This window comes from Apostichopus japonicus, chromosome 9, assembly GCF_037975245.1.
Source record: "Apostichopus japonicus isolate 1M-3 chromosome 9, ASM3797524v1, whole genome shotgun sequence".
NCBI lineage: Eukaryota > Metazoa > Echinodermata > Holothuroidea > Aspidochirotida > Stichopodidae > Apostichopus > Apostichopus japonicus.
In genome coordinates this window covers 16138275-16154703 of record NC_092569.1, presented here as the reverse complement: position 1 = coordinate 16154703, position 16429 = coordinate 16138275, and the positions used below count along the sequence as shown (strand labels likewise).

The window sequence follows — 16429 nt, the reverse complement described above, 5'->3', positions numbered from 1 at the left end:
GCTCACAGAGGCCAATCCTTGATTCACATCTGTCCCTCACAAAATGAGTGAAGTCACTACCCAAGTCAGTCGGGGGCAATCTTTAAAAGTATGATTTAGCGTAGGGTGCCAATTTAATACGTCTTGTAACTTTCGAGGGAAGGCAATTTCGTGTGCATCCAAGTTTTTTCTATTGTATAGATACTTCAGTTTTACAAGGTATATGTGATAAGAAGTTCCATCATTTCATTGCCTGGAACTCTTATTTGCTAATTCAACGGATAAAGCAAAATGATCCAGCTACGCATACTTAGCTAATAAAGTGAAAGTGGAAGGAAGGGGAGTGGGAAGCGGGTGGGTGGGGGTGGGGAGGGAGGGGACAGTGGAAAAAATAAACATCCACTTGCTTTCCCTCTGACAATTAGAAAAGTAATAGTAAGGAGGGGGAGGGGGTACCTGCCTCCTTCCCTACACATGATACTATACACAATATCATATAGTCACTCGACTTTTCCTTTCTTGTAAAGATTGCGCAACAGTCGTAAACATCAGACATAACACTATAGACACATGTACAAGTTTTTTATTCCGTTTTATTCCATCTTTTAAAATTTGCTGTAGTTTATAGTTCTTAGCTTGAAAACAATACAATAGAATTGAAATGATTTAAATCTTACCGCACGGTGGTACCCATTGATTAAACGTCCGAAGGAAGTTAACATCTATTGGTAAATTATCTCTTTGAACTAAATAAACACATGCATATATACCGAATGTTCGGGATAATAATCAGGTATAAAGATCCATAAAACAACGCAACTCTATAGATTTCTACTTGTATTTGGATGATGTCGGATTCAGGAATGGCTTCTTCCGACATCACAGCAGCCCGCCCGCGAATATTTTTTTCCCAAACTGAACTGACACTGAAATTATTTCCTCGATTCTGATTGGTTATCAGCGAGCACGTGATATACTTTAGTTTTCAACATGGATCCTCCATAATCTGTCGATATCAGTATGATCAACACAATCAAATTCAAGATATTTACATTAGCAACTTTCCAGAACTTTTAGTAGGTATATTTGAACGAAAGTATAGAGTGAAGCAACTATTCCCAACTACTGCGCCCATTATAGGCAGTCCTCGATCGTTTGTTTACTCGCTTGACTCCGCTCTACACAGCACATACATGTAATGTAGCCTATTGTACTGTGTATAGTATACAACACAATAAAACACAGTGCATTTGTAATTGTATACATGTAGCCGATGTACATATGTACCGTGGTGTTTGGTTGAGATACTTTTAGTTTTATAATCATAAATTCAAAATGTATCCAGTCAATGAATCATGATAGGCCTAGTCGAATATGTAGTGGCCATGAAGACGCGCGAGCGAGTGTGTGTCAGCCAGTGAGTGTACACAAACATGGCATTTGACGATATGTCTGTGTCTTTTGACTTGTTAACTAGTTGTATATAGCATTATAACCTATGCGTACGTAACCACATATGTTTACCTACACAATTAGAAGTTCTTATACATGGTGACATAGTAGGCCTGCATTAACCGTATATACGTATTCGTACTAGTTCGAGATCTCAAATTCACTAATATAGGCCCTACCGCCCTTGCAGTAGCTCTTGATAACTGGAAGCCTCACATTGTATCTACATATAGGCACACTTAGGCCTACATACTTTAACTTAGCCTGTATATGGCGTACACACGTATTTTTGACATGATGGGGTCCATGAGGATTGGTATGATCAACACTAACAGTGTCACATACATTCATTCATAAACGCCGACTACCATTCCGGTTTTGATCAGCCAATCAGAATCGAGGAAATAATTTCAGTGTCAGTTCAGTTTGGGAAAAAAATATTCGCAGCCCGCCCACCATGATATTAATAGCAGGGTTTCAGAATTATCGAATTTGTAAGACTAGTTGAATTATTAATTTTTTGCTCTGTTTACAACCGATTCACACAGAGATTACAGTATCTACTCATAAAATACTGAAGTGTGCTGACAAATGGGTAGCATGTGCAATTTGGTTTAAAGTAAGAACTGAGGATATGTGTAATCCCAATAATTCACAACGGACTGGATTTGTTGGAATTACACATATCCTCAGTTCATACTGTAATCTTAAAGCAGATGCTACCGATTTGTAGCACAATCCGGTTTTTACTGTGGTACAAAACTTTAAGTTTTACAGTACTAACTGTCTTCTTTGTGTGTATCGGGTCCTTTTTAAGACTTCATGTCAGATTGTTTGGTAAAAAATAAGGTCTTACAATTGAGAGAACTTACACCACTTTTAGATTTATCTTTCATCAACTGGAAATTAATTTATTGAATTATTAAAAGTTACAGACCTAGACTGGAAGATTCATTGATAACATCAAAACAAACTCTGCTTTAATATGACGGTCGCCATGCGGTAATATGAAAATATAATATATTTCAGTTTACTAACTAAAATTACTACTTGAAACTCACATTACTCTTAATGTCTATATAAATTTGCTATATCAATTCATATCTAAGTCGAAGATTCAACCATGATTATAACACAGAGCATACTGTCCTATGTTAGTCAACATGTTAATTTTAACGTCAGCCTCGTTATTTTTTTAGAGAAAAATGATCATTTGTGTGTTACATTATGATCACGATATGATCCCCTCCATGTTAATAATACTTTATGCATACAGCCTCTTAATCAGCATATATATAAAAAACCAAAACATTATATAAAATACAAAATTCTTTTCCCCTGTTAAAAATGATAAATCATCGTCGAGAATAAAATGGGAATTTACTGAATATTCATATTTAATTAACAGCCCCAATGTCTGTAAAATAGACGTTTTAACGTTTATGCGGAAAGACGAAAAAGGAAGAGTAATTGAACATTTTACTTGATCAAACCAAGCAAGAGTTTTTTGAAGTCTCCACCTACTTCCGACTCAACAGCCTTCGCCAATGGTTTCTCGTACTTGGCCTGATATGCCTCCTTGATGTCTCCGAGATCAATCTGTTGTTGAAAAAGAAAGTGATATATTTTACTCTTAAAAAGGAAAAAAACAACAACTCTTATACCATGGATTTCTGCATGATTGCTACTCCACCTGCTAAATAACCAAACTTGTATTTTAATAACTTACGATCAATATATATTTATGTTAACCTTGTTTAATCAGGATGGTACTAAGGAAGACAACTTACCAGTTGCAATACCCATCCCCACCCCCCACCCCCCCCCTGTGCTGAGACATATACCAAAGGATGGTACTAAGCTAGACAACTTACCAGTTTTCATACCCCTCCCCCCCCCCCGCCCCATGTACTTAGACATATCCCTAAGGATGGTACTAAGTAAAACAACTTACCAGTTTCAATACCCATCCCCTCCCCCCCCACCCCCTGTACTTGGGACATATACCTAAGGATGGTATTAAGTAAGACAATTTACCAGTAGTTAAATACCCTACCCGCCCTTACCCCTGGTACTAGGCACCTGGCCAATATGACGCTAGGGGTGCAGTATATCTGTAGAATGTGATTGTTAATTCCTTTTAATGCATAGTGTGATATCACTGCACGAAGACCTACTTCAAAGACTATTGGTACTACATATGACATTGATTATTCATTATGTTGAGGGAGCATAGTGTGATATCCCTGCACGAAGACCTACTGCAAAGACTATTGGTACTACATATGTCATTGATTATTCATTATGTTGAGGGAGCATAGTGTGATACCACTGCACGAAGACCTGCTGCAAAGACTATTGGTACTACATATGTCATTGATTATACATAATGTTGAGGGAGCATAGTGTGATACCACTGCACGAAGACCTACTGCAAAGAATATTGGTACTACATAGGTCATTGATTATTTATTATGTTGAGGGAACATAGTGTGATACCACTGCACGAAGACCTTCTTCAAAGACTATTGGTACTACATATGTCATTGATTATTCATTATGTTGAGGGAGCATAGTGTGTTATCACTGCACGAAGACCTACTGCAAAGACTATTGTTACTACATATGTCATTGATTATTCATTATGTTGAGGGAACATAGTGTGATACCACTGCACGAAGACCTACTGCAAAGACTATTGGTACTACATATGTCATTGATTATTCATGATGTTGAGGGAACATAGTGTGATACCACTGCACCAAGACCTTCTTCAAAGACTATTGGTACTACATATGTCATTGATTATTCATGATGTTGAGGGAACATAGTGTGATACCACTGCACGAAGACCTACTGCAAAGACTATTGGTACTACATATGTCATTGATTATTTATTATGTTGAGGGAGTCTGAAGGTGTACCTCACTACGAGTAATGAGTGTCCTGGTGAGTCGATCCTCATCTGTTCCTACTCCCTTCATTGCTTTGTGCAAAACTTCAGCAAAATATTCTGGTGGACTTCTGGCAAACTTTACTAGAAATAGGAAAAAAACGAAAAAGGAGTTCTAACAGAAAATCTGAAGAAATATAAACAAACACACAACACATTAAACACACAAGGTGCAAAGTGTTCAACGATGTCCCACATCTTCTCTCGCCACCCTCTCCCCACCCCCTCTCCCCCGTATCTCTCTCAGAGAAAGTACACAAGACGTAACCTAATAGTCCAGCCATCATAACCCACATATTTCTACCATTTACTATTAAGAATTAGAGGTCTCATTGCGTTTTGCGAGAAAAAAGATCTTGCATATATGCTAGGTTGTTGATGAAGTCGGCAGATATGTAAGACTAAGAGCAGAAAGAGAAATAAAGTTATCACAGGATATGGTATTGCACTACAAAACAAGCCTGGGGAGGGGGTCTCTGCGCGAAAGTCGACAACATATACTTTATGAAACGATGAAACTAAGCATGCGTATAAAGGTCTATGGTGTTCGAAATAACCGCAAATATCAGCTGGACGCTCTATGAATGTGTAAATATATATATATATATAAATATATTATTGAAATTTTAGGCGAGTTGGAAAATCCAGAACAGTGAAAAAACTTCCAGCATGGACCCGGGATTCGAACCCGGGCCTCCCGCTTTATATGAGGACCCCTTACCATTAGGCTATGGACCTGTATGTGTGTCCACAGGTTCGAAACCGGAAAGGAAGGTCGCAATTCCATTGTCTATAGGTGTGATTTCGTGTAAGATATATGTCCTTACACCAATATTCAATATATCGAAGTAAAGTATATATTTATAGGAAAAAGGTGGAAGAGAGTAATCAAGTCATTGTCTTTAAGCTTACCAATATTCAAATAAGCTCTCTCAAGGTCACCTGACATTTCTCGCTTAATTGACTCTTCAATTGACCGACCAGCAATCTGTCGATATACAATGACACACGAAGTTTACTCTTGTGGGAAACAACAGGAAATTTATAGCACATTTGATATTTAACACATTTAGTGAGAAATAAGCCAATTATGGTATTATGTTAGGTTAAAAAGTAGCAAACATCACTTCCACATTGTAGATTCTAGTACCGCTTAAAACACTTAATATTAATCTGGTGCCTAAGGCTTATCCGTTTTACAAGTCTTAAAACTATATGTTTCATCACATTGATGATAAGTGTGCAGTCCGTGTTTTTCTTTCTTTTTTTTTTTTCTTTTTTTTTTGTATTTTGAAAAGGTTCCCTCGCTTTTAGTGCGCACCGAACAAGCATAGCATATAGATTACATAACATGTACCCATATATATATATATATATATATATATATATATATATATGCAGAGTGAAGGACTAATAAAGCGAGGCCAAGATTAAATCCAATAAAACCATTCAAATGGAAGCACAACCACATAATATTATAGCACTATTACCTTGCCGTATTCATCAAATATAGCTCGCATTTGTAGCCAGCTTCTGGTCACCAAGATCCTCTGAAACTCTGACTCATCTGTACCAAGTTTCTTTTCGCCAGCCTGATAGAAAACAAAATAATTTTGTTTATGAAATGAGAAATGAAAAATATATATCCAAAAAGTATATAGAAATTCGACCTGGTTAATCAATTAAATCATTGTAGTTTTGGCGTCCTTTGTTTCAAAATGTCAATATACTAAAAAATAAAACAAACATTGGCAAAATTTAGTTATCAAATAATGTTGTTTTGTGGTATTTTTTTCATTGCAGCTGATTGGGAACTTCCAATAAGATCAGCTAAACTGTGGGTTATATTTTACCTCAACGGTCATATTTATTGTTTCAGAAGTTTTAAATGTAACAGTAAAGCTATTTGAAAGAATTCGACAATCTCTCAATTGCTTCGCAAAGTCAGACGACTAAATTCATTAAATTATTTGGATAATGTTCGAAATTAAAATCTCATAACAAAGTTTAGCATATTAGCTTGACTTTGTTTGGTCAAATTTATTTCAAAATGTTTGATCATTTAAAATTTCTTTCCCCCCCCCCCTTATTCTAATTTTTCAATTTACTGACAAAATATAACATTATGTTCGGAAAAGGGAGATGTAAGTAATCGAATCAAAATGTTTTTTTTTTTGTGTTTTTTTGTTTCAAAAACATCACTCATTAATCTTCACTTGAAAAATACAAAATCTAGAAGCGATGTCTTAATACGATTATTTACAATCTTATTTTTGAATTTTGTAAAACCCGGTTATATTTGGTAAAGATGTTTGACTAAACTCCTTAAAAGGCTATAATTTAAATATAGTTGACCTTTAATATTTTGACATATGAAAGTCAAAACTCAGTTGCCTGATAAAAGATGTCAACAATTTAATTATGTAACTTTATCATTTATTAACTGAATAAAACCTTCTTTCCACTTTCAGTAAACAAGGTTGCAAACCTTCATTTCTTCTTTGTCTTCTTCTAATTATTATTTTTTTTTTTTGTCTCAGTGTCTCAGCTTGAAGACATATCATTTAACATGATTAAATCTTCATGATTTTGACGCATTTTAAGCCAATTAAACTTGATTTGAAACTGACAAATACCTCATAAAGTGTCTGTGCATCGTTCTTCGCCTTGGCGGCATCTACAGCCATACTTTCGTCCCTGTTACCCTGTAGAGAGAAAACATTTCGCATTTCCTCATGAATGATAAAAAACGAAAGGAAAATCCGTTTCCAATCCATGACTTTTTTTTTTAAATCAAACAGTTTACGTTATGATAGTTAGATAATTACGGTCCTTCATAAGGAAATTCAAATCATATTAAAGATATAAGACCCGTGATGGGAAAGCAAAAATTAAGTAAATCCTTATAACCTACCCACACACCACGATATAATTACCTACCCCCCTCCTCCCCCTCCCCCTGATACATAACAAAATTGTAGTTTTCCTGTAAATAATAGAACATCCCATCTTACGAACCTGCACCAATCCGGTGAGAGTACGTTTCAAGTAACCACTCGTCTCACTCTGAAGGTCACTCTCAAGATCGTTGTGATAAGCTAACGAAAATATGAAAAAGATGAAAAAAGAAAAACAACAACTTAGAATGTATTTAATTTTTTTCATTGAAATATTTACTTAAACTGGTATTTCGTTAATCTAATCACTGTATACTATAGTAGCTCATGGGAACGCATGTAATAAATTCTACTAGGCATCTGATATCAAAGTTCTTTCTTCCATTTCGAGGGAAGGGGAGTAAGGAGGGGGAGGGCGTAGGGAGGGGGAGGGGCGTAGGGAGGGGAGAAGCCGGGTTGATGTTTCGTGTTATAACAATGTGATGTTCTAGAAAACTCAATACCGTGTGATGAGGTTGACGAATAAATGTGATATTTTCATCACTTCATAAATTTACAAAGACATGTGAATTTTCTTTTTTCTTTCTTTTTTCTTGTTTTAACTTTAGAAAGATGTATGTTTCATTAATATTATTATGAAATTTTAATTAATTATGACTGTTTTCATTTCCAAATGTAATTCGTTCTTGTGACTCAAATTCCTTCATCTATACTTCTATATAGGGTGCATCGCCGGAAATGTGTGTGTTGATCCATATAATATGCGATTAGGTACCATTGCTTCCGGAATCCCGAAATGGCAGAACACCCGATATAAAGTTTTGGAAGTCTACTTATTTTACAGATAGCAAGGAAGCGATAATTTATAAGTGAGGTTTAAACTCGACCTACTTTTCTTGTAGGCATCTTTGATAGCCTTGATTTGCTGTTGGTATAAAGGGAAGAAATTAAAGCCGATTATGAGCTAAAAATGTATTCAAGCTACCTACACTGCATATAATAAATGGCATATAAATTAAATAACGAGCTGATGGTAACTGTTCAGGCACTCAACCAATCGATCGATTAATCAATGACATTTCATAGAGCTCCAATATCACACACAAATACCCTAAAGCTTTTAAAAAACAAATGACTGCTGACATGTCTCCTGAAACAGTTGGGCTTTAGGAAGATTCTTGAAAGTTTCATACCTTTTCTCTTAAAATAATTGTATTCTGGCAGTCTATGTGTACGACGACAAATAAAAACGGTTATATACTTACCGCATTATTCCTGGCACAAAGAATCTCAAGAAGGGTTGACTCATCGGTTCCTACCCCCTGTTAAGTGAAAGACAGAGACACAAACTGAAAGCTACCCTCAACGAATTCTGCGATTGTGTGTATGTGTTCGCGTGAAAGGATTTGTTTAGGTTTCATCTGAATTCTAAATTAAATATACAATAACATTCTTGTACTATCTCTCTTTCTCTACATTATGTATGTATCTAGAGATGTTTATTCCCAAGTGTGTTCAACGAGTATAACAGCCGCTTAATAGGCATACTGACATGTAAACTGGATTAAAAAAAAGGCCAACCATCCTATGCATCGCGTAAATTCGTGTTACTTACAGCAAGTAATGAACAGTCCCGATGATATACACACGATGAACAAAATTACGTTGAGCAAAAGCATACCAGCGTTTTCTTCTTTTTTTTTCTGTATATATTAACTACATCTGATTCCATATGCATCCAAATTGTGTGTTACTACCGTTACAACTTATACTAAGTCTAACTTTCAGTTTTCAATGTATAGCAAACAATGAAATGCATAGAGACTTCTTTTCTCCCTCAATTGTTATGAGCTAAATTTGAAAGAAATCACTTTTCAGGAGAATTCGAACTGAAAGGGTGATTACTCTGAAATTGTGAATACTGTATTCTAAAATGTGTGAATTCTGACTCTTGATTGTTCAGTAAGGTGTATGAATGTGACGTTCGTCAAATTTGAGAGTAAATTTAGTTACCTTCATGGCCTTCTTCAGACAGCGGGCATCATACACCGGAAATGGATCCATAAGCCCCAACACACCATCTTCAAAGTCACCAGTTAGCTCTTTCTTCAAGTCTGTGATCAGATCCTGCAGGAGAAGAACCAAACATGCGCTCATGTTGTTTCCTCGCGGCTAGCTTACCATCAGACATTGTTGTCACGTTTCCCAAGTACCCTCTCCCCTGTCCAGTACCCTCATTACTATACCAATGCCCCATGCCCCATCCACCACCTCCCCACTCCAGACACCCCCTTTCACCCCCTCACACCCCCTTTTCACCCCTTTCACCCCCCTTACACCCCCTTACACCCCTTTCACCCCCTTTCACCCCTTTCACCCCCCCTTACACCCCCCTTACACCCCTTTCACCCCTTTCACCCCCTTTCACCCCCCCCCTTACACCCCCTTTCACCCCCTTTCACCCCTTTCACCCCTTTCACCCCTTTCACCCCCTTTCACCCCCTTTCACCCCCTTTCACCCCTTTCACCCCTTTCACCCCCTTTCACCCCTTCCACTTTAGCTTCAATACGCTTAAAGGCGCGAATCCAGGGAATGTTGTACTCGCGTCTTTCCAATCACACACAAAAATAAAAAGTTGTTTTTTTAGCGTCACTTTGCTCGTAGCCCTATACAAACCTAATTTATAGACCTAATTTATAGCCAGCGTCATTAAGTACTATTTTCAAGACTATATTGTTTTTATTTCTTGGGGGACCCCCAAAGCTCTGCTTCATGGGATTATCCAAGGCCGGCACCACCTCCTTATTCAAATAATACATTATCTCTTGACTTAGCACAACTAAGAACATCGTATCAATCTATACCACATTAAGCAACTCAAGAAATAATTAGGAAATAATTTATAATACGAAAACGAGTGTTACGTACGTTAGCTTGTATGTAGGTTAACGCCACTTTTAACTTTTGCTATGTTCTGCTAGGAAAGCAGCCCTACAATTATCAAGCATAAGCCTCACATGACCTCGGTGTTCTTAGAAAAGAGAAGGGCAATCGAAAGTATAGGTACCTTGCCATAGGCAGTTTTGAAGTGTGCCGCTATTTCCTGACGTTGATTATTGGATCTGCATACCAGGACATTTATAATTGCTTTTTCATCCGTTCCTGAATGAGAATAATGAGAAACAAGAAACACTGAATAAGAGTAACATACCAAACAAACTGAGCATACTTGATCAAGTGGACTATATATAGTCAAGTGGACGAAAGCTTATAAGAGAGTGGGCAGCTGTTTATATAGTCTTGTTTCTGCGTTTCTAAGTTACGCCAGGTACAGTATATACATGCAAAATATCTTGATTCAGCCAGACCTGTTTGCTTCAAGCTCACCTTCAAAAATGAGACATTTTGTAATGTATGGGCAGTAAAGCGTACAAGTTTGCCCAGGATGTTTACAATATATTCGTCTTTCAGCTGTCAAAAATCGGAATTGGAATATCCACCTTTCAACGATGAAACCTACATCGCTAATTATCTAAGGGTCCCTGTATACCCAATCCTCTGTAAACGCTAGAGATAATGTACGTTGAATGTGACAATAGAACTTCAAGAGAAAATTGTGACAACGTTTAGCAACATTTTGTGAGATATTTATAATAATAATAATAATTAATAATATAATATAACAATTTCTGTTGTCATATTTCTCTTCTTTATGTTAGGGGGCGGAGATGAGGGGAAATCTGCTTGGGATGGAATTCACAAATTTTTGCTGCAGAGACTTAATTTGTTATGCAGCAATGCATGAAAAGTGTTGGAGGAAGTACAATCCGGAACATATAGGAGTAGGAGCCCAATTTGATTGGGGGGGGGGGGGGGGGCTGTAACGACTTGCCCGAAAAATATAACCAACATTTTTCGCGCGCGGTGCCCGCGTTCAACATGTTAATGTGCATATCATATAGGCATGCATCGGTTATTACATCGCATGCCAATAACATACAATCGTTTGCCGTGTTATTACCCTTCCATATTGGTTATAATTATTGGGGAATTCATTACAATAATAATGATAATAATAAGATCAGTTTAACCATTGCAAAACACATTGCAAATTATTTTCTTTCAGTAGGTGGCCGAAAAATTCTCATCATATTGCCCAAATTTTAACAAAAAGTGTTTGGTTGGGGGGCTGCAGCCACCCCCCGGCTGCAGCCACCCCCCCCCCCCAGCCCCCGCCTCCTACGCCTATGATCCGGAATGGTGTCAAATAGGATATAGGAATATATTATTAAACAAGAGGAAGAGAATTGACTTTCAAGCGCCAAAGAAAGCAAGAAATGGGAATTAACCTGTTTTGTTGCAGAAACTTTTGTTATTCAGCAATGAATGAAAAGTTTTGGAGGAAGTACAATCCGGCATGGTGCCAATCAGGTTATAGACATACCGGTATCATATTATCCTTGGTAAACGGCATTGACATTCAAGCGCGAAAAACCGCAAGAAAGGGAATTCACCTGTTTTGCTGCGGAGAGGTTTCTTGTTAATCCAACAATGTATGAATACAATTCAATACGTTGCAGCTTACATAGTATGGATAGTATACGGGTTCATTTCTAGGTTACAGCTTTTATATTCGAGTTCCCCTCATACATGAACGCATGTCTCCGTCACTTTATATGTATAGTATACTGGTAAGGTGTGTGCTACAGTTTTCATTTTCGAGTTCCTCTCACGTATGAACATATTGACTCTTCACGACGTGAAAACACCAGAGTGAAAACATTTCATGGTTCCTTGCTGCTGCTGATTGATTGGATTAACCTTGTCTAGTTATTGTGCATACAAACTTATGTTACAAAAATAACGCTAAGCCCCGCCTCCTCATAAATATGCATAAAATAAATTGCAAGACACATCAGCATGTATAGGCGGTCTACCAATATCACTATACCAAGTTTGAAGAAACTCCAACTCGTAGTTGCCAAGTTATTGCAGATTTGACGTTTGACCCTATGACCTCATTAATATTCATGATATGAGCACCAACATCAAAAGGGTTTATCAACTCATTTTGGACCACCCATCCACCAAGCATTCCTTTGTTGAGTTATCGTGCATACAAACTAAGTGTCACACACCCACCCACGCACGCACACACGCCGACCTGACGAGGTTCATTCGCTTTCAGCAAGGACCAAAAAGGGTAAATAAATCTCCATTTCCTGCCTCACTGTGTAAGGAGCGCAGTTCCTGCAGTGGAAACAGCTAATCAGCTATCACAATATGGATGAAAAGATGTATGGCAAACATCTACCACGTGTATATGACATAAATGTAATTGAAGTATTTATAGTGACACCTCTGCAGGTCAATTGCCACAATACTATACTGTGATACACTGTGAATTGTACGTGTATATGGAATGGTATGTATACAAATACATGCCCATTAACATGAATCCATAATTACTGCTGTATAGGCCTAACTGCAAACCCGCCATCATATGTAGGCCTATACTCTTGCAAGTCTTTCAATCAATATGTTTTCCACCTGTTTTTTTCTCCTGATGTGATATTCTTTTTATACTCGATTTGAATTGCTTTCATGTCTTGGAAGTAATCACCTTACCAGTTTTAATTAAGAGCGCTGAAATTTTTACACGTACAGAAATGAATGGAGGATATAGCTGCCTATAGGGACATTTAAGCTTGATACATTGGCCAAACTCATGCAAGGGATACATTAATCGCTTCCATAAAAGCACTTTTGATCAATTGGTCTTAATATAGCATGTCACACGTTCAGCGCTAATCCGTTTCGGACTCTATTAAATTTAAATTCATCTCGCAGCTGCGTTTACTGATGGATCAAAATTAAAATTATATATTCTCGAAACAGAAGGTTTTATTTACTAGGATTTCATTTTAATTGGATGTAACACGGTCTTAAGTGTTCAGCCACATGTCCCGTCGCCGAACCTTCTAAATCTCTGTGACCCGGCACAGTTGAACACGCTACGTGGTATACAACTCTTCAACGAGATACATCGATCCAATTACAAGTTCAACTAATTTCATAATTTTAACCGTAAATGTCACTTTCCTGTGCAAATAGTTAGTTAACCTAAATCAAAAACACCTTTCTTATGTAAGGTACATGAACTAAGCGGTAATATGTGCCAGTGGCGTACTATGCGGAAAGAGGGGGTGTTTGCCCCAGCGCCCCCCCCCCCCACCCCCAAATATACATAACCTACTAAAAAATATGCCAAATGTTTCACCATTTTGCATCTTAAGCCACCTTCAATAAACAAAACAATGTTCGAGCCCCCCCCCCCCTTCCCGCAGGACGGCATCACCTGCAAGGGAGTGACAAATGACCCGCACCGGTGCTAAGGATACTATGTACGCTACTGATCTATGCATACACAAAGTCCTTGAAATGCATATGGTGTGTTCTAGTATCGTATATGGTGTATCGATCCGTCGTGAATTCATCGAGAGAACCTTGCTTCTACGAGCCAACTTGATTAAGATATTCCACGTCGCGTGACCTAGTTACGATTTCTTAAGCGTCCACATTATAGTCAATATAGAAACTCCCTGATTTGGGCAGACACACAGCAACGAACGTTGTATTACCAGTAAATGTCATACCATGCAGCTGCATGGTCATAACTATATATAAATATATATACGTGGGCGGTTGTCAGGATATTCATGCTCAACTCGGTGTTGAATCAATGCGTGTTATGATGTCTATTATAATGTTAAGAGCTAGGCGTTCGTGTGAAAGGAACACTTTTGGAACAGTTTAAACGGCGCATGATTAAACATGGAAATGCTCGAAATCGCTTCTCTCTTTGAAACGTTGGACTCATCTTTACAGCTTTTCTATACACTTACCAAGGCCTTTCATTGCTTTACGCAGTACAGCTGCATCGCTGTCCTTGTCAAACCCTGGGAGTGGAACTACTGTTGGCTATAAGAGGAAACAAACAATAATTGTGAATTTAATCCAGCGATAAACACAACATGTTAATAGCTGGTTTAGAAAAGTATTGTACATCGCTAGAACGTAATACCCTTCAACAGATACTTTTTTAAGACATGTCACCCAGAAAAGAACATGGGCACGAAAACCAAACTACCGAACGACTGATCCGCTCTCAACCCCAGTCTGCCTTGCATCGAGACTGTGACTGAGTGATCAGGGAGCTGCTAGAGTAGCAGCTCCCTGGTGTGATCATTGTCGGGTGTGTATCACTATTCCCCTCGAAAAGAAACAGATACTACACATATTCTTAGCCAAGAGGCCGAGAACAGATTTAACCGGGCATGCATAGCCTATAGCCTATAGATAGCCATATAGCTCAGTGTATCGTAATACTCGTAGAACCCAACCCAGACTCTACTAGTCCAAGAAATACAATCCCATACGCATCTGTGCAACTCACGATTAGTAGGCTACCAGCAATGCATGATAAATTAACTATTGGGAGATCAGTAAACAATATATTCCCATTTGGTAAACCACCTGTCAGTTCATTTGGTTCAACATTAGAAATATGCCATGTAATATATGTAGGTATATTTTACACAATCCACATATATGCCACACCCACGTAGCTGGCTATCGAATAGGAATTCAATATTGGCTTCTTCGCAAAGACAATTTGCATCTGTGGCGAACTTATACGTGTATACGCAAAAAGCTTTCCACAATGGGTTAACTGCTGATGTTATATTTATTTGTTTTAATAGTAAGCGGTGTGTTTATGTATATGTATATTGTATATATACATATACATAAACACACTGCTTATATATATATATATATATATATATATATATATAAATATATATATATATATAAATATATATATATATATATATATATAAATATAAATATATATATATATATATATATATATATATATATATATATATATATATATATATATATATATATATATATATATATATATATATATATATATATATATATATATATATATATATATATATATATATATATATATATATATATATATATATATATATCAATAATACGGGAAGCTGTTTTACTTGAGTTAATGCGTTTAGAATTTCCCATGGTTGGGAGTCATGGTTGGGAGTCATGTTATCCATGTCATGACCTCCAGGGTTTACACTGGCTACACCCCGAGGCTTTTGGAGACAATTTGTAAGTCATATAAAAACTCCTATATACTCCGAGCATATTGACTTTGAGTTATCAGTTTTATATACAGGGTAAACCTTTAACAAATCTCTATTTGAACAATGATTAACTGTTTTGCACTCATTTTAATATAAAAGTTTTGTAGCCGAGCCCTAAGATATCGTAGCCTATGTTATATACTCCACACAGTTCCTAGTTTCATTTAGTAATTCCTGCATATTCACTTTCGTCCATTTAAGCTTCCTTAAACTAACGTTTTCTCTATCTTACCTTTCGTTCTGATTTGTGATTTTTTAAAGTGTGCTTGTGTGTTTTTGATGCGACAACTGACTTATTTTACCTGAATACACATTCCTTGCTTTATCATGAATAACAAAAATAATACTTCCTATAAGCACTACGTATGGAAGCTACGTGTAACCAAGTAGCCGCACAGAGATCGTGCACCCCGTGCCGGTTCTCTGTGTGTATCGGGCATATATGAACGTGTAGTTTATGTACAGGTAGTTTATGAGGGTATATATGTGACATCGTATGCACGGTAAATGCACCCACACTACACAGACGAACCGGGCACCAATCGGTTGGATGTTCATTACCAAACATACACCCAGACGACAGCTGTACATGCACACCAACTGTAATGTGTAGGCATATGTTATGTACCGTCAACATAAACCCAACTTATTTTGCGCTTTGTTTTTAAAAACATACAATAATAATAAAATAACTAAACTAACCTTTGGAGCTGCCATGTTCTTAATCGGAGAATTGTTGTTGAGTAAAAACCTTAACACCAGCACTTCCTTCGTTCATATAACGGCAGTCTGTATAGGCCTATACGTTTACAGCAGACAGTAGTTCTGGGATTTTTCCCTTGATACTATAAATCAGATACCACACCTTACAGTACCGTATATATAACACTTGTGGGCTCTCAATGCG

General features: G+C 37.2%; 1 protein-coding gene across 1 annotated transcript; it reads right to left on the bottom strand.

Annotated features, from left to right (window-relative positions):
* Positions 1–554: 554 nt before the first annotated feature.
* On the bottom strand, positions 555–16429 carry LOC139974097 (annexin B9-like). Its single transcript, XM_071981016.1, has 12 exons — positions 16225–16429; positions 14188–14263; positions 10350–10444; positions 9295–9408; positions 8547–8603; positions 8173–8206; positions 7403–7482; positions 7021–7089; positions 5875–5976; positions 5297–5372; positions 4356–4468; positions 555–3030 (listed from the first exon to the last, which is right to left on the bottom strand). Exons 1-12 carry the CDS (start codon positions 16237–16239, stop codon positions 2911–2913), a joined length of 951 nt encoding a protein of 316 aa, XP_071837117.1. The 5' UTR covers positions 16240–16429; the 3' UTR covers positions 555–2910.